The sequence below is a fragment of the Colletotrichum graminicola genome (assembly GCF_000149035.1).
Source record: "Colletotrichum graminicola M1.001 genomic scaffold supercont1.4, whole genome shotgun sequence".
Lineage (NCBI taxonomy): Eukaryota > Fungi > Ascomycota > Sordariomycetes > Glomerellales > Glomerellaceae > Colletotrichum > Colletotrichum graminicola.
The window spans coordinates 425,839-450,439 of NW_007361008.1; the positions used below are offsets into that span (position 1 = coordinate 425,839).

General features: G+C 54.7%; 6 protein-coding genes and 1 non-coding gene across 7 annotated transcripts; 5 read left to right on the forward strand and 2 right to left on the reverse strand.

Moving 5' to 3' along the window:
• Positions 1-579: 579 nt before the first annotated feature.
• Positions 580-2,055, forward strand: GLRG_01428 (uncharacterized protein; the record flags this gene model as incomplete). The annotated part of the gene is made up of 2 exons (XM_008092113.1): positions 580-649; positions 707-2,055. 2 exons carry the CDS (start codon positions 580-582, stop codon positions 2,053-2,055), a joined length of 1,419 nt encoding a protein of 472 aa, XP_008090304.1.
• A 2,286-nt stretch (positions 2,056-4,341) lies between these two features.
• Positions 4,342-5,439, forward strand: GLRG_01429 (uncharacterized protein; the record flags this gene model as incomplete). Its single annotated transcript, XM_008092114.1, has 2 exons — positions 4,342-4,746; positions 4,807-5,439. The coding sequence occupies 2 exons, from the start codon at positions 4,342-4,344 to the stop codon at positions 5,437-5,439; spliced, it is 1,038 nt and encodes a 345-aa protein (XP_008090305.1).
• Positions 5,440-8,195: 2,756 nt separating this feature from the next.
• On the forward strand, positions 8,196-9,809 carry GLRG_01430 (methyltransferase domain-containing protein; the record flags this gene model as incomplete). Its single annotated transcript, XM_008092115.1, has 9 exons — positions 8,196-8,240; positions 8,299-8,328; positions 8,391-8,481; positions 8,532-8,573; positions 8,630-8,784; positions 8,885-8,922; positions 9,003-9,140; positions 9,233-9,652; positions 9,716-9,809. 9 exons carry the CDS (start codon positions 8,196-8,198, stop codon positions 9,807-9,809), a joined length of 1,053 nt encoding a protein of 350 aa, XP_008090306.1.
• Positions 9,810-10,211: 402 nt separating this feature from the next.
• GLRG_01431 (uncharacterized protein) lies at positions 10,212-10,603 on the reverse strand (the record flags this gene model as incomplete). Its single annotated transcript, XM_008092116.1, has 2 exons — positions 10,212-10,393; positions 10,483-10,603. 2 exons carry the CDS (start codon positions 10,601-10,603, stop codon positions 10,212-10,214), a joined length of 303 nt encoding a protein of 100 aa, XP_008090307.1.
• A 625-nt stretch (positions 10,604-11,228) lies between these two features.
• On the reverse strand, positions 11,229-13,260 carry GLRG_01432 (carboxylesterase; the record flags this gene model as incomplete). The annotated part of the gene is made up of 6 exons (XM_008092117.1): positions 11,229-11,830; positions 11,883-12,300; positions 12,361-12,566; positions 12,682-12,823; positions 12,883-13,059; positions 13,135-13,260. The coding sequence occupies 6 exons, from the start codon at positions 13,258-13,260 to the stop codon at positions 11,229-11,231; spliced, it is 1,671 nt and encodes a 556-aa protein (XP_008090308.1).
• A 2,960-nt stretch (positions 13,261-16,220) lies between these two features.
• GLRG_01433 (F-box domain-containing protein) lies at positions 16,221-19,982 on the forward strand (the record flags this gene model as incomplete). Its single annotated transcript, XM_008092118.1, has 2 exons — positions 16,221-16,360; positions 16,427-19,982. The coding sequence occupies 2 exons, from the start codon at positions 16,221-16,223 to the stop codon at positions 19,980-19,982; spliced, it is 3,696 nt and encodes a 1,231-aa protein (XP_008090309.1).
• Positions 19,983-20,686: 704 nt separating this feature from the next.
• Positions 20,687-20,799, forward strand: GLRG_13051. The gene has a single exon. It is a non-coding gene; the product is annotated as a tRNA-Leu (tRNA).
• Positions 20,800-24,601: the final 3,802 nt, after the last annotated feature.

Here is a 24,601-nt window from a genome sequence, read left to right on the forward strand (position 1 = left end):
TCTATCGAGGTACCCCTGCCTTATGGATGGCTAGCTACCTTACTTACCTACCTGCCCACCTAGTGCACATCAGAAATGACCAACTTGGTCCTAGGTGGTGGTCGACGCCGTAGACGGGACAAGTCCCTCCACTTCGCTTCCCTTTTCTTTGGTTGAACTCGTGCGGCTTTCTTCTTCATCCCCTCGCTGACGTCGTCATTGTTCTCGCATCTCACAGTAGTCTTTCGGTGTCACCATACACATGCTTCCACCTCGTGGGTGCCGTGGCTCTAAAAGCAAGACACCCCGAGATTTAGCTGGAAAGCAAGCCACGGGCTGAATCACATAAGCAGCAAGGGCTCCGTCGTCGTGCTCTCATCGTATTGGCTGGCGTACAGAGTCGCGGACGCCAGCACCGCATCGCATCTCCTGCCCACAACTCCCGTCACTCACATATAACCCTCCTGGATGCCGCACTCTCTAACAGTGTGGGAAGTTCTAAGTAATTAGAATAGTTCGTCAATCGCACATTGCCAGGCGTATGCGACAGAGTCTTTTCTTCTTCTTCTTATAACCCCCCTTCCCTTATCATATCAAGCCATGCCCCAGAGTAGTCCGCAGTCCAAGTCGGTCGACGGTGTCGTCAAGCATCGTGCGTGTGATGAGTGTCGTGAGTTCATATCTGCTTGGCACCAACCGGCCTTAAGTTGCTAATGAGAGTCTACAGGCTCGCGGAAACTTGCCTGCACCAAAGAGCCTGACGGCTGCTCGCGCTGTAAGAGAGAGGGCTTGAGATGCGTCTACTCGCCCCAGAAGCAAATGGGCCGGCCACGGAAGCGCAGACATGTCGAAGAGTCGGAAAGATCGCCCTCTTCCGACAAGCCTCAGAGACCAGATGAGCAGCCGCAGGTGCCGCTCTTCACGCAACCAACCTTAGACACCGATTTCTCAGCCTTCTTCACCCAGGACTATTACTCCAACTTTGACTATCTTGACCTACTCTCTCCTTTGGAAGGCCCGCCGCCGTCCACGCTGCCGCCTGAGTTATCGAGTCTCAGCATGGCCCATGCCGAGCCACGGTATCCCGCGGAAGACTTCCAGTTGGGTGTCGGTGGTGTTGACCTGTTAGGTGGCATCAACTTTAGCGAAAGTGACTCTGCTGACGAGGGCTTGCCTCAAGATATCAACAAAAGCTTTACTAGCCTATCCTCAGAGCAGGTGCCCGGGAGGACAGGGTCAGGCGTCTCCCCTCCTACATCATCAGAGACATCCCGCACGCTCAGCACAAGCGACCCCAAGTCTCCCTCTAGCTGCATCAACGACGCCAAAGGCATCAATCCAGAGTCAGAAGCCGCTGTCAAAGCGTACAGCAACGCCTCGTGTCCCTGCCTTTCTCAGATGTTTCTTTCTCTGGACGCCTTATCGAGACTACCGGGTGATGTCAAGATCGCCAGGGGCATCGCTAGGTCAGCAGCTCGGGTAGCCCGCAATGTTATCCGCTGTCCGGCATGCAGCCTTACAGACTTTACGAAGCCGCCGCCGATACAAGCGTTCCAGAATATGATGATGCTGAGCGCTATTTTCTCATCGACCACTAACGCATACGCCAAAATCCTCGAGCTCATCGATAACGAAACCGCCCGGGCCATTAAAGAGGCTCGAAACATTACCTTCTCTTTCAACGAGTATGGCGGACTCTGGGGCGAGATGCGCTGCAGTGCACCTCGGATGGTTGAGGGCCGAGAAATGGACCCGGCCACCTGGAGGGTTTCTACCAGGGCACTTTTGAGGATTGACATTTACGGATACGATTTTGAGAGAAAGGACGGGGCGGGCTCTACTGAGCCGTATCATTACCTCGGTCTCAGGGACATCATCAAACAAATGGAAGACAGGTCGAACAGACGACACGACCAGCTTCACGCCATGGTTGCAGCCGGGCTTCCTCACCCGATGCTGCACACATGCCAGACCTTGATGGTTCCGGAGGGGAAAGATGGCAGTAGAGAGAACCGGCACTGCTTGAAAATCATAGACATGGCGCGGATTGCTTTGGATAAGTTGGTGATTTCCTGAGTCGGAGATCTCGGGATGCTTTCTTTTTAGTTGCAAAAGAGGGACGAGCGGGCTCGCACACGGGAGGCCCCTTGAACAACTCAGGGTAACGACGTAAGGACACTGCAAAAACGGATTTGAAGCGACTCTTGCGAGCGAAATTTGAATTTGTTTAGACTAGGCATGGAACATGGAGTGGAGAAATTGAAACATTCCATTCGAGACGAGGCTTGCCTTATTTCTGGACGGTCAGTCCTATCACGATGAAGAAGCGGACCGCGCTAAGGATATTGTCCGCAGATTGGTGTCGCAGAAGATTCCAATGGCAGCATCCAAGATGATGTCGACCCCAAAGACCATGTTCCATGACGGGTTCTATGCAGATGTCGGCCCGGGCAGCAGATGCCAGCAGGTGAGACTGCTGGAGCGGCACCCGCAGCAACCAGATTCTCGGAACAGGCCTGGAGAGAAGCCCGTTGAACGGAGAGAATTCCAGGCCCGTCAGCGGCGCTGGGAGGCACGTGGGAGAGAAGGGGGAGGAGGGGAGAAGGTCGCGGCCGGCCTGGAGACTCACGGCGGCTGCCATCTCCTCACCCCCCTCTCTCTCGGTGGCTGGTGGGCTAATGCTGGGACAACAAAGGACGTTTGCTATTGATAGCCGGGTCGAGAGTGAGCGGGATAACGGTGTAATTAAGGAAGGACGAAGAGGATTGGTCCGACTTTGTTGCCGTATCGCTTAGCTCTCGTAGTCCTTCTTCCTACAAAGACCTGTAACATACATATATACACGATGGGCAGTTTTTGAGCATTTCTAAGAGGACCGGACGTCGCGTTACGGAGGCGCCGGCCGACGCTACGGGCGGCAGCAACGGATGAGCCAAAGCGGGGGGTGGGGCAATGGGACTATAATCTGCGAATCTCGTACATAGTAATTATATCGGTCCCCCCCCCCCCCCCCCCCATATCAATTAAGGGCTACTCTGCTAGTGCAGGAGACTCCAAAGTCAGCTGGACGGACCTATCGTTTCCGTATCGGCGCGCAGGGTGGAGAGGTCAACCGCGGCAGTCACGCATGGGATGGCTTCGATGTCGCTGGAGAAGATCGGACGTGTTTCCCCCGGCCCCGTCGTACGTTGTCCGATTGACCGTGGCCCTCCCTCAAGGCCTATCCCCTCAAGGCCCCGAACTTGGAGACCAAAAGCGCGAAGCCCGAACACGTGCCAACAGCCACAGCGGCAGATTGTTGTCGAGTGGCAAAGGGGGATGGGAAACGGTGACTAATGACGGCCCTGATGGGTGCGGAGACGCTAAGCCCAATCAGAAGCACGCTTGTATCAGTCTATGTATGCAACACGCATCATGCAACCGTGGGAAAGTCGATTACGGATACGCCAAAACAGCACACGGCCGTGACAGCGCGGGAGAAGTGAGGAGACATCTGCCAAACCCAACGCCTCATCATTTTGCTATGGCGTTGGCCTGCAGGACTCCTGAAGTGCCAAGGACACACCTCAAGCCCGCCCAGCGCACTCGCTCACTGACCCGCGGTTTCGCCCAAGGTTTTTGCGCTATCGCGTCTTGCTACCTTTGGGGGGGTGTTTTCCCACCTAAAAAGGTCGACTGACTGCCTGAAGCACTGGCGACTACGGATACTGACCCCTTACCCTGCTCCAGACCCAGCGTCTGTGCTGTATTAATGTACTACTCCGCCCCGTGACAGGCTGTCTTTACACATCAATCCCCGTTGACGATCACCTCTCTCCTCTCGGTTGTCCGCACCTAGAGTCCCGTACCCCTTGTTCTCTTTTTCTAATCTACATTACGGATACGTCTGTGCGAATCTCGCTCTCTTTAAAAAAACAACCCTTTTTCCTTCCCCCAGGCAAGACATTGGGGCCCTTTCGCTACGCGTCTTGCTCTGCTGTTGTTGTTGCTTCTTCTTCCTCTTCCTCTTCTTCTTCTTCATCATCCCCTTATTGGGTTTCTTTTTTCTGACACACATACCACCGGCGGCTGCAAGCCATTTGTCTCGCCTCCCGAATAGGTAGTCACCCAGAACTCATTGTTCACCCCCAAAGTGATCGCCCAAAACGTCATTTGCATACCGGCCACTTTCTCGCCTCCCCCCTCCCACCCAGACGTCACACCGTCATACGCACGAGACGACCCTCCTTCCTCCTAGTGCCGTTCGAACCAGCCAGGCTAATGGCCCCCCCGCCACCCTACGCAATAGCGACCGGCGGTCAAGATGATCCTTCAACATTCGTCGCAGCGGTAGTAGCAACAGCATCAGCAGCAGCAGCAACCATGATTCCCGTCGCGACCACGACAGAATCCCTCGCAGGCGCCATCGCGACCGCTGCTACGACACACGGAGATGATGGTGGAAACGGCGAGTGCAGCCTGCTCGGCTCCTTTGCCCTCATCGTCCAGGCCGCTCTTGGTGGACTCGCCTTGCTGTCTCTGGTTTTCAAGCGATGGCGAGAACGGCCGCAACGCCCCGTCAAGATCTGGTTCTTCGACGTTTCCAAGCAGGTCTTTGGCTCCGTCCTGGTCCACATTGCCAACATCTTCATGTCCATGTTGACGTCGGGACGCTTCTCGGTAGCGCTGGACCCCTCCGTGGCAGCCAACGCCCGGAGGTTCTTGAGACGGGATGAGGATTACACTCCCAACCCGTGCTCGTTCTATCTGCTCAACCTCGCCATCGACGTAAGCACTCTTTGCCATTCTACGCCCCTTGTTTAGACTAATGGCTAACTTTTTCTGCAGACCACGATCGGTATCCCCATCCTTATCGTGCTCCTCCGAGTCCTGACCGCCATCATATCACAAACCCCTCTGGGCAAGCCCGAAGAGTCGATCCGGTCCGGAAACTACGGCAACCCTCCAAACGTCTGGTGGTGGCTGAAGCAGTCGTTCATCTACTTCTGCGGCCTCTTTGGCATGAAGTTCTGCGTCCTCATCATCTTCCTCCTGCTGCCGTGGATTTCCCGCGTTGGTGACTGGGCCTTGCGGTGGACCGAGGGCAACGAGCAACTACAGATCTTCTTCGTCATGATGTTCTTTCCGCTCATCATGAACGCCATGCAGTACTACATCATCGACTCCTTCATCAAACAGCCGCAGCATGAACATGAGCGTCTGTCGGACGAAGACCCCGATTGGAGCGCAGGGCACACGGGCGGTGGCCCGTACGATGACACTGATTCGGCGGATCAAGAGGATGCGGAGTCGAACGATGTCGCGAGCCTCAAGTTGAGGAAGGCGAAGCATGTGGACGATGCCGAGTATGACCCGGACGTGGACGGTGATGTGCCGACAGTCGTTGACAGCGGTTCGAGCCGGTCAAGCCAGCAGAGAACGGACAAGGATATCTCGGCGGAGCTCTTTCCCAAGGAGTAATTTCACTTTTGTTTAATATTTCGAGCATGGGCATAGGGTAGCAACATCTCATCGGACCGGGCCTGGATCATTTCTCTTGGAGGCCGCAACAATATGGAGTTGGTTTGTGCGCATATATTTTCCACCTTTTCGAGCAATCCCTTCATGTCATGTACCACCTTGAACGATAAAAGGGTCATGCGCAGCCAGTGAATACTTTTTTATAGCGAATGTACCGTGGCGTGCAGAAAATCTGAATTCAACTACTAATCCCCACCTACCCACATGACTTCAGACTTTCTGCATGTTAATGCAGAGCGATGTGGGCGACGTAAGCCAGTAAGCCGCCGTGAACGCAGTGTTCATCTCACCTTGGAGGGCGCGTCATCATCCTGACCTAATAATACGCATACTTCTCGCCAGATGTGGCAAGCTTTTTCAAGGGAGGGGGGTCAGCACCCACATCCGTCCTCTAACGCGTGTCTAGTGTAGGACTGAGCCCACGCCGAAGTCAATGGCGGCCGTCCCGGACGAAAGTGGCCCATCCTGATGCGCGCGGAGTGTCATGTTCTCTTACGAGCACCGCTTCATTGCCTGTGCACGCACGCCACGGAGAGAACATTCGGCAACGCCGGATCCCTTGCCGAGACGGACGTCCAAGCAGGTCGGGCCACGGCGTCGAGGGCTGCATGCGGGTTATCCTGGCAAGTCTTCGGCGTCAACGAGTGTCGTTCGCATTCGGTCGCGGTCCCCCCCCCCCCCCCCCCATTTCCCGCTTGTAGGTATTGCGGATATGTAACTTCGCTGTTGGCTGCTACGAATACCGAACATCTGTCGGTTCGTCAGGAGGAAACGTGAGAAATAGGAGACTCCCTCCAGCGGCTTGAAACTGCGTTAGTTCAACACTGCAGTCAAACCTTTTGTAGGGTGCGCAAAGGGTCTAGGGCAAGGTTCCGAGGGGAAAGCTGCCAAGATATTGTGACTAACCTACAGTCAACTCATCTAGCTCGGGGCTTTACCTTTGTCTATTGTACAGCTCTGTAGACCCATGTCCAGTATCAACTGTCAAGCCCGATTTGAGAATTGCCACACTCCCCCTGTTCCAGTGGGTCTTTAACTTGGTGTGGCCAGGGGAGGAGAAGAAGGGTGAGCGACGAAAAGTAGACGAAATCAAACATGTCTGCATGTGTCTATTATGGCAGTTCTGACCGATGTTCACAATCGGATGACACTCACTCCGATATGGTAAGCGTAAGCCTAAGCTATCACACTCAGACGACATCCCAAGATATGCCAATTCGTTGACATTTGCCACTTTCAGAGCATCGCTTCTTTCAGCACTGGTCTACGCTCTTCCATCCTCGACCATCGATTCGAGGACGGCAGAACGTAGCATCGCTACAAAGATTGGAGTATGTTTACCCCGTGTCGTACTTGAAGGAAATCTAGTAACGCTGCATTACAGTACCATTTGCCCAATGGCCAGAGAGAAATGGCGAGGCTAGGTAACACTGCCCAGGTCGACTCTACATGCGTTTTATACTTGCGTCTAATGCCTTTATCAGACAATCATAATTACCTGTGTCTTTTTGTTCTCGGTGATCAACTTGGTGTTTCTCTGCGGTTGATTGGGTCTAACCTTTGAGTGAAATATAAGTCCGCGCCATGAATCTCTCCCCAAGTTTCCCGGCCGCGTATGTATCAGCTGTCCTATCCACAACGTAGCTGTTGAAAAATGACAAGTTTCCGGTGCGCTCCCGGACGCTATCTTGGAATAGACGATCTAAAAGAGCAGTGGATGTACTCGCAGCCATTTGACTCTATTCGTAGTCGGTTCATGAAGTCTTCCGTTGGCGATTGGAAAGTGTATCTGCAAAAGTGCTATGAGTAAGTTTTCTCTCTTCTATCCTACGCAGCATATGATGCGTAGGCCGTCCAGCTTCATGGTCAAACCCCGGCGGACGGGCTTGAGGCTTTTAGCATGGCAACACTGACTCGCGCCCACAACCGGACCGGATGGAAGTCGGAGAAGGAGCCCGCTCCGGCCCCACCTCAAGGCAATGCTCCGTCCCCGGCGCCGGCCTCATGATGTTGCCACGGCACATCCACGTCGTCAAACAAAAAAGGAACACACCTACACCTGCTTCCGGAAATGAGGCGTGGCATTCAACCAGAGCAAGGGTCGGCTTAAATCTATCAGAACGAGGCGCTTAAGTGGTACCGATCATTTGTGACTTTGTGATTGACTGGTGTTTCATTGGTTCGGTAAAAGCTATATAGCAAAAAGCAACGATGCTTCCAAAACAATCAGGGTTTCCAATCCACATTAAGAATCAGAATCTCCCCGCAGCTGGACATTGATAAGTTGTGTTGTGGACACGGAACGCCTTCCATGTCGGGAATCGGGAAGCCCAGGGTCTGGGCGGACAGATAAGGCGAGTGGGAAGAGCACAACTTTAGGCTGAGCGAATCCCCCTCCTACCCCGGTTGTCGAGTTTCGCTCCTCGCCTAGCCAAGATTCCTCGGTTCCAGGTTGATCATCAAAGAGGTAACTATGCGCCGAGGTGCATATGCATGTTTGCACGTTGTCCCGTTTTGTCCCCGACCAACCGTCCAACACAGAAGAGGGGCACCTGCCAGAGATGATCTGTCTTGTGGCTACAAAAACATTGGCCAACCCCCAAACGTAGTTCTTTCCTTTCCTTTCCATTCGCATTATATATCTCGAATTCTTGCTCTCATATTTTGGGGTTTGACATCATATCATACCTGGCACCATGTCTCAAGACAACCCCACTATTGTGCTCGACGTCGACGACGAGGTGAGTCCAGCCAACGGTTGCGTATCCATCATGTGTGCTAACCTGATTGTCATCTCAGCAATATGATGCCCGCTCGGAAGTTGGGAGTGTAAGTCCGAGCTTCTTATCCAAGATTCTTGGGCAGAGTGTCTAACATGTTGTTCTTTGAAGAGCGTTGCTTCATCGACCACCAGTGTCCGCAATTCACTGATGGACTACCGGGTAGAGAACGGCAGAACCTACCATCGCTACAAGGACGGCAGTATGCCTGACTAAACCATCTTTTGAGAATTTTGCTGACCGTAGTGCCAGAATATGCCTTCCCTAATGATGACAGGGAGCTGGATCGCCTAGGTTAGTCTCTCCACTTCCATGGAACCATGGCCGTTCTTTATTGACAGCGCCTCTAGATCTGCAGCACCAGATATGGCTTCTTCTCCTTGACGACAGACTCGGTGTTGCACCACCTTGCAAGGAAGGTGCGCAAGTTGGCCGTGTTCTCGACGTTGGTACTGGCACCGGCATCTGGGCTCTTAACTTTGGGGATGAACACCCCGAGGCTGAGGTTCGTAATCTTCTTAGTTCATAAGGCTCAAAAAGCCTAGAAAACTCATAGTTTTATGCCCTGAATATCAAGAGCGACCTGACCCTGGGCCAATTTATAGGTCTACGGCGTCGATCTCTCCCCTACCCTGCCTGGCTAGTACGTAACGCTTGAATCCAAATAGCATGTTGCTGAGATAGTTTTCATTTACTTCAACGGTACTGACAGTTATAATATAGCGTACCACCGAACGTCACGTTCGAAATTGACGATGTTGAAGAGGAATGGACTTGGAGGCAGCCTTTTGACTATATCAATAGCCGAACCATGACGGCCAGCATTGGCAACTGGGACACATATCTACGCCAGTGCTATGAGTAAGTCTGCCGTTCTCCTTAGGAAGGACAGTCGAGACCTACGTCAGAATTCAGTGTGTTTGGCATCAAGGCTGATTACGGGTGATCTCAAGCAACCTTGCTCCAGGTGGTTGGGTCGAATTACAGGAATTCGATATCGTTCCTAGGTCTGATGACGGAACCCTCTCGGAAGACAACACTCTCTTGAAGTGGGTCAAGCTTCTAAAGAGTGCTTCAGAGACACTAGGTCGCACCTACGTCTCGCCCCCGTCGTTGAAAAGTCTTCTCTCTGAGATAGGTTTCGTTGACGTGTCGCTGAGCGTCTACAAGTGCCCACTTAACTCATGGCCCAAGGACCAGAAGTACAAAAAGCTTGGCATCATGTCGTGCGAGAACCTTCTGGCTGGTATAGAAGGGTTCACTATGGCATCTCTAACGCGCGCTTTCGGTTGGACGCCCGAGGAGGTCAACGTCCTCTTGATCGATGTGCGAAACGAGATCAAAAACAGAAACATACACTCGTACGCGCCATGGTGTGTTTCCCTGCACCCACTGCCTCTCTTCCTGGAACTCTGTTGTATTAACATGTACTCTAGGTACTGCATCATCGGGAAGAAGCCGGAGAAGGAGCCCACTCCGGCTCCTCCGGCTCCTCCTTCTGCTGAGGCCGCCTCATCCACCCCGGCCTAGGGACCAGCCAAGAGCCCACCCCCGACCTCATCCTAGGCCACGGTAATATCATGAACGAGGGCTATCCAGTATCAAACGATTTCAAGCACTTGGTTGACAAGTCAAGCCGAAGAGAAAGAGACAGGGCCGAATTTCCTGAGCTCATTGCACATTCCGCATTATTTCCACTAGTAATATACAAGTATGCGATACTATGAAATTGAACGTATCTGAAAAACCCTATACATCGTTCTAAAACCGAGGGTTGAGACTGTGACAGTGTTAGTGTTTCCTCGCAGATGGGGTGACAAGACGGACCAGACCACGGCTCAGCCGTCGGCGCGGGCGTCCAAGAATGCTCCAGCCAAAGACTAGAAGCAGAAAACGAGCCCCGAAAGGAAAAAGAGCTAGCGACGGGTTCGGTCAGTATGTCCACGATGCGGCCTCGGCGTCTAGCGTAGAACCCACAAGTCCGAATATGCCATCCGACATCGGCCCGGCCTCCGTTCTCCGCCGTCGTCTCCCGTGGTGCCCGGGCGTCGTGTACATGGCCATCCTCGGGGCGTGGACCTGCTTGCGTTCTCCAGCGACTTCTTCTTCTTCTTCTTCATCATCTTCTAGTTTAAAGAAGCATGATAATCGTTAGCCGCCTCGTTCGACAACCCGGTTGACTTGCGTGACTTGACGCACGTACCGTCGCTGTGCGCCGGAGGGCGGCCGCGGCGCCTCTGGACGCCCGGATCCCGCATCATTTCGTTGCGACTGACCGGCTGCTCAGTGATGACCTGAGTCCTCGACGGGCTGTCCTGTTCCATGGCTTTGGCCGCTATCTGGAGGACGCGCACGAGAGCGTCAAGGTCGAGAAAGAAGGGGGGGAGGGTGGTCCGCAAGGTTGCTTCGATGTTTGAGTCCTGTAGTTTAACCTCTTTCCATGCTCGCCCAGGAAGCGCCGAAGAGCCTGACAGCTCGGTGGCGATGACACACGGCGGATGTCGAGGCGGCTGCCTGCCTGCACGTGCCCGGTTGAGAAATCGGTGGTCAGACGGGGGCGGGTGGGCGTCAGCATCTGCTGCGGCACGGTACTTTGGCACGTCTTTTATGTGGACCCGGGACGTAGAGCGAGTCCGCATTCTTCGACTTACATGGAAAACGGCGTGATAATTGAGCCTTCTTACGCGACTTGAAGGCCCCCGGTGTGTAGTCTGTCTTTCAGTCTCGCTCCCCACGCCGGTCATCTTGATCGAATGTGTAGTTTGCAGTATGGCGCGCAAAGGAGCCGAGATGTTATGCAATTGAAGACAAAACACATCGTGTATAATTTCGTCCAAGCTGTCATTAATCCATGGACAAACCCAGCCTCGTATGTACAGGAAACCCCATGCAACGTCTCATTATCCATCCCTGACTGGGGGCCCTTCTTTGACTCGCATGACCGCCCCTCTATTGATCCGTGGCTTGTACGATGCCCTTCCAGAAACCGCATCGGGACTTCTGCCCGTCGTCGACGTTCTCCATGCGGTTATTGCCGATCTCGAACACGAACCGCGACTGGTTCCTCCCCCAGGTGCCCCAGACTGGCGCGCCGTCGAGCTTATAGGTGTTTGGGTTCAAGTCCCGAATGAAGGATATCCAGTAATTCATCATCAGCAAGACGATGGGCTTGTTGTACGTGCGGAAACTGTCGGGCGTCGGACACGAGTCGATGCCGAAGATGGCGGGCGCCTCGAATACGTGCGGAACGCCGATCCCGGAGGCAGTGTTTTGGTTGTCCTGGACGTTGAAGCGGTAAGACCAGCTCATGGAGGACCGATTCGCGGTCGCGTAGGCGTCCATGATGTTGTTGGCCGGACAGATGAAAGTCGCCTCGCCGTAAGCCTGGCTGGCGGAGGGGAACCAGGCGTTGTGATTCGGGAGGGCAGGCATAAGCGGGTAGTTCTTCGACATGAGATCGGTCTCATTTTTCGTAAGCTTTGGGTAGTTGTCCGCTATGAAGGAGACGAACTCCTCTTCAGTTGCGACATTGGCGGCAAAGACGGATCCCTCTGTGGACGGGGTGAGTCACGAAAACATCAAGAGCGTAGAGGGCAGGCTTACCGTCAGTACCAGTGCCGAAGAGCACGGGCACCTTGAGGAAAGACCCCTTTTCGTAAAGCCGGTATGGATAGTCCTGCAGGAGGTCGCCATCTACGCAGGGGGTCCAGTAAAAGCGTGGATTTTCCGACCTCCCCGGAAACGGCGAGCCGATGTTGGCGTCCTGAATGGCCTTGATGTCCTTGCTCCGGAGACACCCCATCTGGTCCTTGTCGTCCTTGCAACCGACCTTCTCCACCGTCTTGTTGAACTGGTACTCGAGCTCGGGTACGCGAGGCTGGGCAGGGAAGAAGACGGACTCTGACATGGCGCCTACGAATAGCTTGTCGTCCCTTCCGCCGTAGGCCGCGAGGTGGAGAGCGACTGAGCCCGCACCCGCCGAAAGTCCATGAATGACGACATGTCCTGGATCTCCCCCGAACTAATTGAGAGAGTTAATATGAGTTTGGCGTGGCGTGTGGCCGTGGGAGCTGGATATCACCTTTGAGATGTGGTTTTGAACCCATTTCATCATCAGTCGCTGGTCCAAAAGCCCCACGTTCAACGCTCCATCCTTCCTAACGCGCTCACTCGCTAGAAACCCCCACAAGCCGACCCTGTAGTTGAAGTTGACAAAGACAATGTTTTGGTCGGAGACGTCGACGACCTGAGAGCCGTTCCAGTTGGGATTGGCATTGGAAGTGTAACCTGGGGTCACGTCAGATAGAGATTCTGGCTAAACGCTCGGCGAAGCTGAGAGAAACATTGGCATGCAAGACTCATTCCGCGAGACGATGTCGCAGCTGAGTGAAGAAAGCTTTACCTCCACCTTGGATAAACAACCATACAGGGAGCTTCGAGTCCGGTGTCGTGTTATTGGGCGACCAGACGTTGACGAACAGACAATCCTCGTCTTGACCCGAGGTTGGATAAGTCACATCCGTCCCGAGGCATATCGGCCCAAACTGGGGATTTGGTCAGCGGGGAGAGCACTCGAATACTGCGAGACAGCAGGACGTCTCACATCGATGGCATCCGTCGTGCCCTCCTTGGGCTCTGGGTCTTGAGGAGCGCGCCATCTCAGGTTTCCTATGGGAGGCGCCGCATATCGCATCCCCAGAAACTGGTTCACGCCGCCGGGGAGTACGTTCCCAGAATACCTCGCATAGCCGAGATCGACCGTCACCCTCGGCAGTTTGGCCTGTCACTCGGCGTTAGCGCTTCCGATACACAACGCACAAAAGGTCATGAGGTAAAAAGAGACATCGAATCGAACCTCATCCCGGACTGTGAGGTATTCACGAATGTTGAAGTAGAGTACGACAGACAGGGCCGCGAGGAACATGCTTGCGATGGCAACTGGCGCAGAGTATCTCCGCCAGTCGATCTTCCTCCTCTTCATGGCGGCGGGCTGGGAGAGGGGGGGACATATTTCGGCGTCATCTGGTCCTGCGGGCTGCGCGGCGCGAACCCACGTGAGAGCCACCGTGGGTACAAGCCCGGCTTGGGGAGAAAAAACCGAGCGGGGGAAGAGATAGACGAGACTGAGATAGCAAGAAAGTGCCTAAACTAGCGGCTGCATGCTGTGTTCCGAGGAGCGATCCGAGCCAATCTCACAGACTCGCTGCAGCAGTGAGATGACGCGGGTAGGATGCCGAAGATGAGTCCTGGGGAACCCGTGGGATAGATCTCCGACTCGCCCTGGATGCGCAGAAGGGTGAGGTTATATCGGTTGGTTCAGAGAGTAGTGGAGGTTGGACTGCAGCCAAGAGAGAAGGAAGGAACCGGGGAAGGTTGAGCCTTGACGGCGTCGAGCATGTCTTCCTCAACTCTCGCCCGACTCGGCCTTCCCCATACTGATGTTTTCCTGCTACGTCTCCTGGCGGGGGAGGTGGGCGTGGATTAGCGAGAGTATTATTACGGTATACCGCCCACTTTACGCAACCTGGGTACCCCAGGGCCTCCCCCCCATGTTGGCTGCGCTACGCCTACACTACGGACTCGGGAAGGGGCACGGCCTGTGTCAGTGCATTGCCAAGTTGCGAGTCGCGGTGACGTCGTCAGATCGACTGGCGCAGCGTTCTGGAAGCCAGAGATACCCTTTGAGGAGATCCAGCGAACCCGCCAAGAACCACATCCAGCAGCACGACTTGGAGGGTGCAGAGCTCGCTGATTTTGGCAACACACTAGGTACCTAAAGGCTAATAACAGTAAGAGAGAGAGACCCGGAGCAAACGAGCGTATGTACTACAGAGTCCGCACAATTTGTTGTCGAGCAAAATCGGCTCAACTCTCGACCCGTGGGAAAACAGAAGGGTTTTCGACGCTCAGACAGCATGGGCAACAGAGAACCTCTGACAAGCTGGTACGAACACGCAACAGACGCGACGGCTCGTCCCTCTGCGCAGGGGACTGCCAGCTTGGCGCTTCATCCGATAGATGATCACGCAACTGGCTGACAAGCTCTCATCCTTGCCCAGGGGGGGGTTGGTTCTCTTGTGCCAAAGACCAAGATACGTGCGTTGATCCTTATCCTATGTCACGGTGTTCTAGTCGCTCTTTGCATATTTGGCGTCACTGCTCTGATTATTGTGGCATTTGGTCGGGGTGAAACTGGGCATCGCCCAGGGAGCCGTGGCCAAGATGAAGCACAGAATACTGGGGAAGTCTCCAGCGGACGCATGGGCAGCTGAACGAAAAAGTAGAACCGGGGACCCGGAGAGACACAAGCCAACTCCGCGGTCTTCAGTGCGGAGTACAAATACACTACGTAGTATCCGTACTCCGTACATAGCTTCTAGGTAGGTACCTACCAGTAGGTATTGTAGAATACCGGCTCGGTGCCGAACGGTGTCCGCGCTTAGGTAAGCTGGCGAGTATAATAAGAAGAGGTGAGGTGCGATGGATCCAAGACATCTGGCTTGTTTCGTGATGCTGTCTGTCCCATAGACTCTTTTCCCTCGACCTGTCCTCTTGTCTCGGCCTGACGAGCGCCAACAAAGGGAGACATAGCCCGGCGGCACATCCGCTTTGCATACGGCGATTGAAGATGACAGCCAAAAATAGCAACAGCGTTCGCCCGGAGGGTGTTTGGCGTATCGTCCTGGTTGGAGGCCAAGAACGGCGGGAACACCCACAACAGCGCCTCATGTGCCTCAGCATTGGGTAATTATGCATCTCATGTAGCGAATCGCGGTGTTTTGTGGAAGTTGTTGACTAGTCGTTGGAGAAAGTCGTACTGGGCAGTCGGGTGCATGAATTTGGGCGAACCGACAAGCCCTGTGGTACGTGATGGTTCCCAACCATGGTCGTGGGAGAATGGGGGAAGTTAATGCCTAGAAGACAGGCGGAGGGTGTTGCTATCAGATCACTTGATAGGCTATATCCCTGCAGATTCGCATGTTGCCGCTCAAGGCATGCATCCACGTTTCAATCCTCGAGACATCAACCAACAGTGGGCAAAAAGAGAAGGAAATAAAGGGGGAGTAGAGTCACAATGAGTACAAACAACACGTATCAGTCCTTGACAAGGTGACTAATAATTCAAAAACAGCCGCAACTAGGTAAGAGCATGGAGTTGTTGGGTTGGTGCAATAGAAAGGCCTATTGGAGGTGGTATCCATGGTGGTGCTGTGGCAGACGACCAACATGGGAGGAATGAAGCAGAGGAAATGTGATTGTTGACAGTTCACAAAGGCTAACCGCCGATGAGAGAGGCATACCCGCCTATGGTATCTGCTGCTGCTACTCGCCATTGAAACTGGACTTGGACTCGGACTAAGCACCCATCGATAGCCCTGTCAAAGAAAGGATCCCCTCCCCTGGTTGTTTATTTGTTTGTGCTTGCCTACTACGTAGCTAGCGGGACAGAAGATGGGGGCAAGGTCGATTTCGGGCTGGTCGGTACCTTCCGATAGGAGGCGTCACTGCCAAATGAGCGGGGTGGGCAGGGGTGGAAGAACAGGCAGACATGAACTGCACCTTGTAACTTTGGGTTTTTTTTGGAGGATGCTAACTTCATTCAGGTGGGCTGTTAGCGTCGCTCTGCCACTGCGTGCGTTCGCGCGCACGTACCCTACTCGCAACAGTAACAGACAGACGGCAAGACCAAAAGAGCTTAGAGACAGAGGGACTCACTCAGCTCACACTGGTGTGCCTCCTGCCACTTTTCTTTCTTTGGCTTCGCTTCACTTCACTTCACTTCGCTTTGCGCTTGCTTTCCTCTTCCGTCCCAACAACGGCCCTTTCTAGAACCTCGGACGATTCATCATGACATCCTCCTCCCGCCCCTCATTCCTTTAGGCCTTGCAGCGACAGCATCGACACTCGGAACGCACAGCAAGCGGGCTGTCCTGGTCCATCATGCACAACGCCACTGGCACTGTCACCAGCACCGGCACCCATCAGCAAGATGAAGGAAAACCACGCTCGTCGACTGATAAAACCCCCATTCTTACCCCGGATCCCGCTTTTGATCGACTGCCTGACGAGATCATCCAACAGTCGGTCCTCACTGCTTGCTGTCAAGCTTGACTCTATCCATAGTCCGTCCACTGACATGACCCTAGGATTCTACAGCTTACTGACCCCGACTCCTTTGCTTCTCTCATCCTCCTCAACTCGAAATGGCGATCCGTATCCCAGCAGGCCCAACTCTATGCCCTCCACCTCTCAAGATGCCAGTCCTACTCCGCGAGCCATCCTCCCCTCCACGAGGCCGACGTCAAGGATGAAGACCTGCCGCGCCTGAGGCGCTTGTTCGCCAAAGAAGTCAAGCGCAACCTCTTCGAAGCCTACTTGCGGCCGCGCGAAACCGTAATCAAACTTATATCCAACTCCATCAGCTCCTCGTCGTGTCCCGGCGGCGAAGGAATGCAGTTCAGCCCGTCTCCCCGCGGCCACCATGTCCTGGCCTACAATTCGTCGCGTGTTTATGTTCTCGACGTACGGGGGAAGGATATAGACGTCAAGAGGGAATTCAAGATACTGCGTCGGCCTGTTTCCACCTGCATCAAGGACGATGGCTCCATGCTGGCTGTCCTGTCTTCCGAGATGCAAGTAGACCTCTACGACCTTGAGCAGTCCCCGCCTCGCCGCACCCAGTCCTTGATCTTGGATAACCCACCGCGCACCATTGCGCTCTCTCCCTGTGGTTCTGTTCTTGCTGCTGCTTACGAAGGAGGCATCGAGGTATCCTTGGTCAACCCGGGCGCCCTGCCCACGGACAGGAGAGCGGTCAAATGCGATGGAGTTGACGCCCTGTCCTTCTCCTTTGATGGCACTCAGATTCTTGGAACCACGGTCCACTCGTCGCCGCCTGCCACTGTCATTCTGACCGCCCCTTACTACGACCCTGGCAACCAAATGGCCGACGATAGCATCAGTGCGCTCTGGACGACGTCGATCCTGTTTCCTAACACGAGCCGCGATTGCAGTCATGCCGTGCTTCTGCAAGACTCGGGCCAAGAGGAAGCGAGCTGGACCTTTACCTATGACCGCAGCTTCGAGACTTTCAGAGCTGTACGCATTGACGATCTGCGGAACGGTACGACCTACTTTACCGGACCCAAACCCGACCCGGGCTCGCAGGCCAAGCTTACACCCTGCACTCTGCCTACGGCCACCTTTCACGGAGACCTCGTCAGCGCCGGATTCCAGGGGAAGGATATCTGGCTGTACGGTGTGCCGGAAGATCTCGATGCTGTGCCCGAGGTCAACGCTGCGGGGCTTGATGGCTTGTCGGTCCTGTCCGGACACGGACGGAGAAGCAGCGGACCTCCGTCGCGTTCGCCATCATCTCGGGCGCAAGAAAACCCTCGGGTACCACAGTGGCAAGTGCTATGCGACAAGCTGAGAAACACCTTCGTCTGGGGCGCCAAGATTGCAGAGCTTGATGGTGTCAGCACGGTGAAATGGGTCGCTGGCTTTGGGGCGACATCGACACAGGAGCGTCTGGTCGTCGCAGCTCGCGGTATCTCACCTGGGAAGTCCATTGTAGAAGAGGATGACATTGATTTCATCGACGGCGGGAGGATCATCCTCCTTGACTTCGACTACAGCCTTGACGATGGCCAAAGGACAGAGATTGAGATCGAGGTGGGGACGAAGGAGCCCGAGATTCTCGAAGAGGAACAGAGAGATATAGACGCCGAGGTGGCCATCGTACGCCGCAGAACAGTGGCTCAAAGGCGCGGAGACCGTGGCGCCTTGATGCGTGCCGCTACAACTGCGGCCATTCGGGGAAACCCCTTGCCCCCGATGCCTTCTATGCCGCCCATGCCACAGTCTAGAGAGGAGCCCGAAGCTAGAATCGAAGACGACGACGATGATGACGACGATCCGCTCGTTCCGAGACGCATTGGGGCACCGCCGCAGATCAACGTTCAAGAGCCAATCTCGTCTTTAACTCCACAAGCAGGCGAAACTGCTTCGATGATTGAGGACGAGGAGGCCGAGGAAGCCGTGGAAGCCCCCTACTCTCATGATGGGCCCCGGTCTACCAACACTCTGCGTCGCGCAGCCACCGCTGTCGCCATAAACCGAAGCCGCAATCCTCAAGCGCCCGCTGCCGGACCGGTAGAGTACCGGCGAGCGGATGGTCGACGCGAGCACCCGCACGAAAGTGACGCGGATAACTGGGTCCCACCACCACCCCCGTACCAAAAAGATGATCCGGGAGACTTGCCTGCATTCCTGCGCAACGCCATCATCACGCCGGGGGGCGTGCGGATTCAGAGCCAGCCGACCCGGATTCAAACGGCCGCGCCGGCCGTGGGGGTATCGACTTGGCCCCTTCCAGAACGGCCGGCCCCTGCTCAGACAACAGACCGTCCACTGAGTTACCACGAGCCTGTTGCCAGCCCGTCGGCGAATGCCACTCATCATCTTCGCATTGCGAGCGACACGACGCTATTGAGCCGCCCGCGCACCGCAGAATCGGCCAGCCCAATGTTCAGCCCACCTGCTGATGTTGATGCCAATGACGATATCTACGACGTCTCACCACCGGAGACACCGTGCGTGGCTGCAACGAGGCCCAGCGATGCTGATGCCATTTCACCCGAAGGCCAACGCACGGCCGGCGAGTCTTTGGCGGTTCAGGCGTCCAACAATGACGCTCTGCAAGATTCTCAGGCAGTGGCAGCAAAAGATTCGTCCGTTGCTTTGGCAGCCCTGCAGGCACAGTCACCTCCGTCCTTGGGCCTGCAAATACCGTCAAGCACGTCTCCGAACGCTGTGGCATCAGGGCAGCCTCAACCGGAATCCGCTGCCGATGTACCGTTGGTGAGGCGTCTATCCAACGCGCAAACGTGGCCAAGGTCTGCTCTGCCGCTGGACGGTCCTCACCTGCATCCAGAGAGTGTGGCTTTGAGTAGCTTCCCATATTCTGCTCCTCCGACTAACGCAGGAGCTGATGAGATCATGGGGGCTGCGTTACCGGCCCCTTTCAGGGCGAAACAACCGGTTCTTCCCCAGGGCAGTGAGCAGCTGTCCCCGTATCGGCCTTGGTCTGGCAATTTCAGCTCTGTTCAGCGTGTCCCAGTTGGCAGTCGCAGGCCCGGTTCTCGACGAGCAACTGTACCACAACCCGCCATGCAGCCTGGGTCGCAGGCTGAGGTGCCAGACGGCCTGTCGCTCGAGGACCAGCCGCTGATCATCAGTACGCCTAGTGGCGTAACGGGGGCATACGACGCGCCTACGCGTCAGCAGTCGAATCGAAGAAGCGAAATGCCACTGTTGGCTCCCATTCCTCGTCACCCACGCCCGACTCAGCCGGGCCCGCACGTGGAACGCCTGGAGACCATTTACAGTGACAACACTGACGCGGAGGCATCTGGCAGCAGAAGCCTTATTCCGGCGTGGTTGCAAGCGCCGCCGACGCCGTCTGCGGGCCGACAGTCACACTCATCGGTAAATAGAAGGCCCAGTCGTGCTGAGCGAAGTGCGGCCAAGAACATCAAAGATGCCAAACGACGGGGCTGGAACGGTACAAAGAAGAAGTCGAAGAGCAAAAAAGTTGATCACGAGGTTGCCAGCTCCGCTGGGTGGACGGATGTTTCCGCGGCTGGCGGAAACGGAATCCATGGCAAGTCAGAAAAGGATAAAAAGTGTGTTGTCATGTGAAACTATTGGGAACCCCCAGATGAGCAGGTTGGCGTGCCCTCTACCTTTTTAGTGCCTGGGCCTCTGCATGGTGGGAAGTTTAGCATCGGAGTTGCGGGATGGAGAAACACGTTTGATAGCCAATTCGGATACCTTTTTGGTCTGGATCATCAAGGCAATGAATGGGTTGGACATGGGAAGGAAAAGAGCCACAGAATGTGCTTTGTTACATCCTCTCCCCTGTGCTGGAACACACAGAACAGCCGCAGCCAGTCACTCGCTTGATACCAATAGAAGGCCGGGTGTGCATCGATCTCAGATACCAAATTCCTTTACCCTGAATACCTCGCATAAGACAAATGGACTCTCAATTCTAAACAAAGATTGCCACTCCATACTAAAGTGTGATGTTGCAACTGGCAACCCTAACGCTGAACCGCGAGTCAGAAGGCCATCTTGCGTTGTAACCTCGTTCCATCTCCGATGCTGCGGCATGACCAGCTGCGCAAAGCTGTCGACAGTACTAAACGCGTTGCAACGGAAGCGACGTGTCATCATCAGTGGAGGGCGCTTCGTAGGTAGTAGCTAGGTCGACGCCGAGGCGGCATCACTGAGGTAGGTAGTGTAAGGTATCCGTTCCGAAAGCGGGGAGGAGGTGGGGAGGGTTGGCCGGAGTTGCGCTGTGCTAGGTACTTATTAGCATAATACGTCATACATCCTAACAAGGTAACTTGGCCGAGCGGTCTAAGGCGCCAGACTCAAGCGTAAGCTTCGTCCTCTTCAGAGGACGTGTATTCTGGTCTCGCAAGAGGCGTGAGTTCGAATCTCACAGTTATCATTTTGCCTGTTGCCCAAAATCCTTTCCCCATTCTCTCTTTTTTTTTTTTTTTGCAACGCATTCCTGAACAGATGCTGGTCCCTTTGTCTTGTTCTACTTTGAACCGTGCCCAGGAAAAAGAGAACGTGAAATGTTGGTGCGGCCTGGTTGTCTACGTCTTGATATTCCGGGGAAATCCTCCTTGATGCGAAGGTCACTAGCACGAAGAAGTAAATGGCCGGCCAGTCCTGGCCAGCGGATTGTTATGAGCTGTCAAGGTGGGGTGGTGAATCGCACAAGCGTCTTGGCTCAGATGCTCTCTATTTGTTACATGTTGACTGCTCCTGGAGCCACAGCCCTTCGTGGAAAGTGGGATTGTACGGAGTGCAGGCCGTCATTACCAATGCTTGACTCCATTGGGCCACACCTCACCCTCCCCCCCCCCTCGCACACCTTGATCCTGCAATACTGCGCGCAGGCTATAGCCGGTGCAAGACATCAGATGAATGACACCTGGGTTGACCTGACCTGAGTGCATACTCTCGTTCCTACCAGACCAAAGCCGGAATCCATCATCGTTCCTCAACTCGCGGTAATCTTCACCCACTCTCTCCACAACCCAGCGGGGGTATTCAAAATCGCACTAGCCCGGCTGCCCCTGCTCCATCAGATAACTTTTTTCTCCCTCATCTGTTCTCGCATCTGATAACCAGCCCGTCGTCAGCTATCCCGCGGAGCCCGAATCTCTGCATCCTTGGTACCGGTCCAGGGTCCAAGGCCCTTCGTTCTTCTCACCTCAAGCTGGGCAGCTGAGTGTCATCTCCAAAGGTTAGGACGGACTCGGTCGAGTCCGTCGAGTCAGCAGCTCTGGTTCGCCCACTACTTTCAGCTGCAGAAGCTTTCGTGCAGGGGCGGGCTCTGTTGACTGCAGAGAGGCTGCCCGGAAGACGCCGCCACAACACATGGACCAGACAGGGCTGTTCCATCGGGGCCCTGGCCGGATGTAACAGAATCGTCTTGTTGCTTTGGCAATTCTCGAGCTCGTATGTTTCCTCCGTTTCGATCCGAACTGGTATGGTAGCTCCACACAACGGGGTCGCTGTATAGTGAAACAGAACGGTAAAGGGTCCAATGCGGCAGCGCTACACGAACGGCTACGGCTGATCAAGCCGGCGCGCTCTGCGGTTCCCGCTGAATAGGTTACAACCGTCTCCATCTCTCCTACCCCCTTCTTCTTCTAACTGCCTGTCGCTCGTTTGACTTCCGTTCTCGCAACCCCCCGTGGTCCTTGAACTATTCGAGACGTGATGAATGGAGGAGCTGCTGTGGGACCGCGCCGAGGACCCCGTGGCGATGTAGCCCGTGCGGCTTGCGAGGCGGTAGGTGATCATCCACCGAAAGCTCGAGATGGAACGTGTCGAGCTGCCGGCGACGGGCAAGAAGGAGAGCGGGTATGTCGTCTTTCGGGCACGGATGAGGCTTCCGACCAACGGATGGAGCACGAGATTCGACCTCGTGCTGGGAAGAAGGGGGGGAGGAGGACAGAGTCGACTTTTCGAAAACGCATTCATGTCGATGTTGGACTTGAGAGATGAGCGCCTCCTCACAGCACCGTCGCCAGTGACATTACCACTACGCTGAGCCAAGTGAGCTTAGAGCATCAACTTCATCTTTCGGAAACGTCGAGTTGTAAAGAAGGCAGGGATGGCACGTACGAATAAAAGATCATGAGCATTGAAATAAGCGCCGGCTCTCTCGCCGGTTTGTTTCGGTGTCAGCTTTCATGTCCTGAAAAGAAGTAGCATGTTGTTCTCCTGCCGGCTCTCGTTTGGCCGGTTACAGCCCTGTTATGCTGATGGAGCTGGTGGGCGGTAGCCCCTTTTTATCCAGACGAGAGCATAAGTCAAGACGCTTTATCGGACCAGCAATCTTGTGACGAATGCAACCATATGCTTAGAACTTGCGAAGGACACCAGGGAGGCAGCGCTGCTTTTCCCTCGAGTACCCGACTATAGCCACGGGCTAGTTTACATCTGGCGGCTGCGACTGATAGAGGCGCCGACAATGACTTACCGAGGCTTAGAAAACATAGCTTGTTCTGGATTTGGCCGTCCCTCGGAACGTCTACTGTTTGAATAAGAGTTCCCACGAGGAAACACGGCAATCACAACCGAGGAACAAGGGCAAGCTGATTAATCGGGTTACAACGTTGAGTTAGCTGCATTAGATAGGCAAGGTGCTTGGCCGGCTTAGCCCGTTTGACCCAAATTTTTATCAGGATAATATACCGTCTTTGACCAATAGCCGAATAGTCGATGCAGAAGGGCTCCGGCGTGTGGGCAGATAGCCTTGAGGCAGGTTTACCCCTCTGCCCCCCTACCAGGAAGGATCCTGCTAGGAGAAGCAGCCAATGTTGTTGAAGAGGTCCTCGTCACACCACCCGAGTCCAAGAGGCAAAAGGCGTGTGACGAGTACTTTGGGGAAACAAACCTGGGGGCGACCACGTTGGCGGTACCCTCAGGGTCTGCTGTTTCTTGGCGCTGAGGTGGGGTTGAACCGGCGATCTGGAGAACATCCCGTGGTGTTGCGTTAAGGACGGGGAGTTGGCCGATGCTTAGGCGAGATAAAGCCTTTAGGATGAAGCACTTTAGGCGAGGCAGGTTGAATAGCAGGTCTGATAGGCCGGGGTCACGTCATACCATGCCACTCCCATACGACGGCCTGGCTGCGCCGCACATCTCACGCAAAGGGAAGGCATCGTGGACAGAAGAACATCCTGTAGTATCTTGCGGTGGCGTTGCGAATACGCCGCGGTAGGGGATAGAAAATCAGTCTGGAACTTGCTGGAAGGGAAGGAAGCGACTCTGGAAGTTGTGAACAGCCGGTATCAGAAGTCGAAAAGGGGAACGGGACAAGGCTCTCCCGGGGATGTGGGCAGTGGTATGCCAACTGCTGTGCTGCAACGCTCTAAAAGATGCATGACTTTCCATTGATGGGCCAGCACTGAACGTTGCCAATGCCTGCCACGGTGGTTTCCCCGTTGGTTTCTGCCGCGAGAGCCAACGGGCAGTCGAATGTTGTAGAGTTTCCATAGCGTGCTCAAGGTATAATGGGATATTGTCGCAAAAACAACGCCGTTAATTGCAAGCAGCAATTAACGCCTTATGTACTACGACAGATATCTAGTTCAGGTTAGTTCGTGAGATGACAGATACCGCGCTGCCAGATTGGCAACTGCATAACCTAGAGTAGCATATTCGCGTTTGTGTCATTTATGCATCTGGCAGGCCCCGACCTCCCTCTCCACCGATCAACTCGATTGTAACCCACTCATATTGGCATCCGGGGCTCAATCTGCCAATGTGCGTGGGCGCAGTAGTATCACAGCGGAGGTGAGTGAGACGGCGAGTACCCCTTGGTGATGAAATGGAAGTATAGATAGGCCATCAAAGCGATGGTGGTCGACGTTGAGGTTAATGTTAAAGCCACCGGCCCAGGGCTAGAAGTGGGCTAGAAGTGGCCGACCTCATCAACAGCCTCGACGTCCACCCCGGCGTGAACACAGTCATCCATCAATCCAACGCACTTGCCACGTTCTGAAGCATACCCCATTTGGCCTAGCGCTGAATCGTTTGGACCCTGGTGTCTGTCCCCTTCGGAGGGGGATTTGGCCAATGGGAAGCCAGCGAAAGCGTGGCAGGCATGGGGTAATAATCCGCGGTGGTCTGATTCTCACTCGATCCTGTCGTGCGCCCAAAGCCCATCATGCCACTTTCTGGAATCGTTTGAAGTACCCGCGAGGCGATCTCTAATTGTGTCGAAC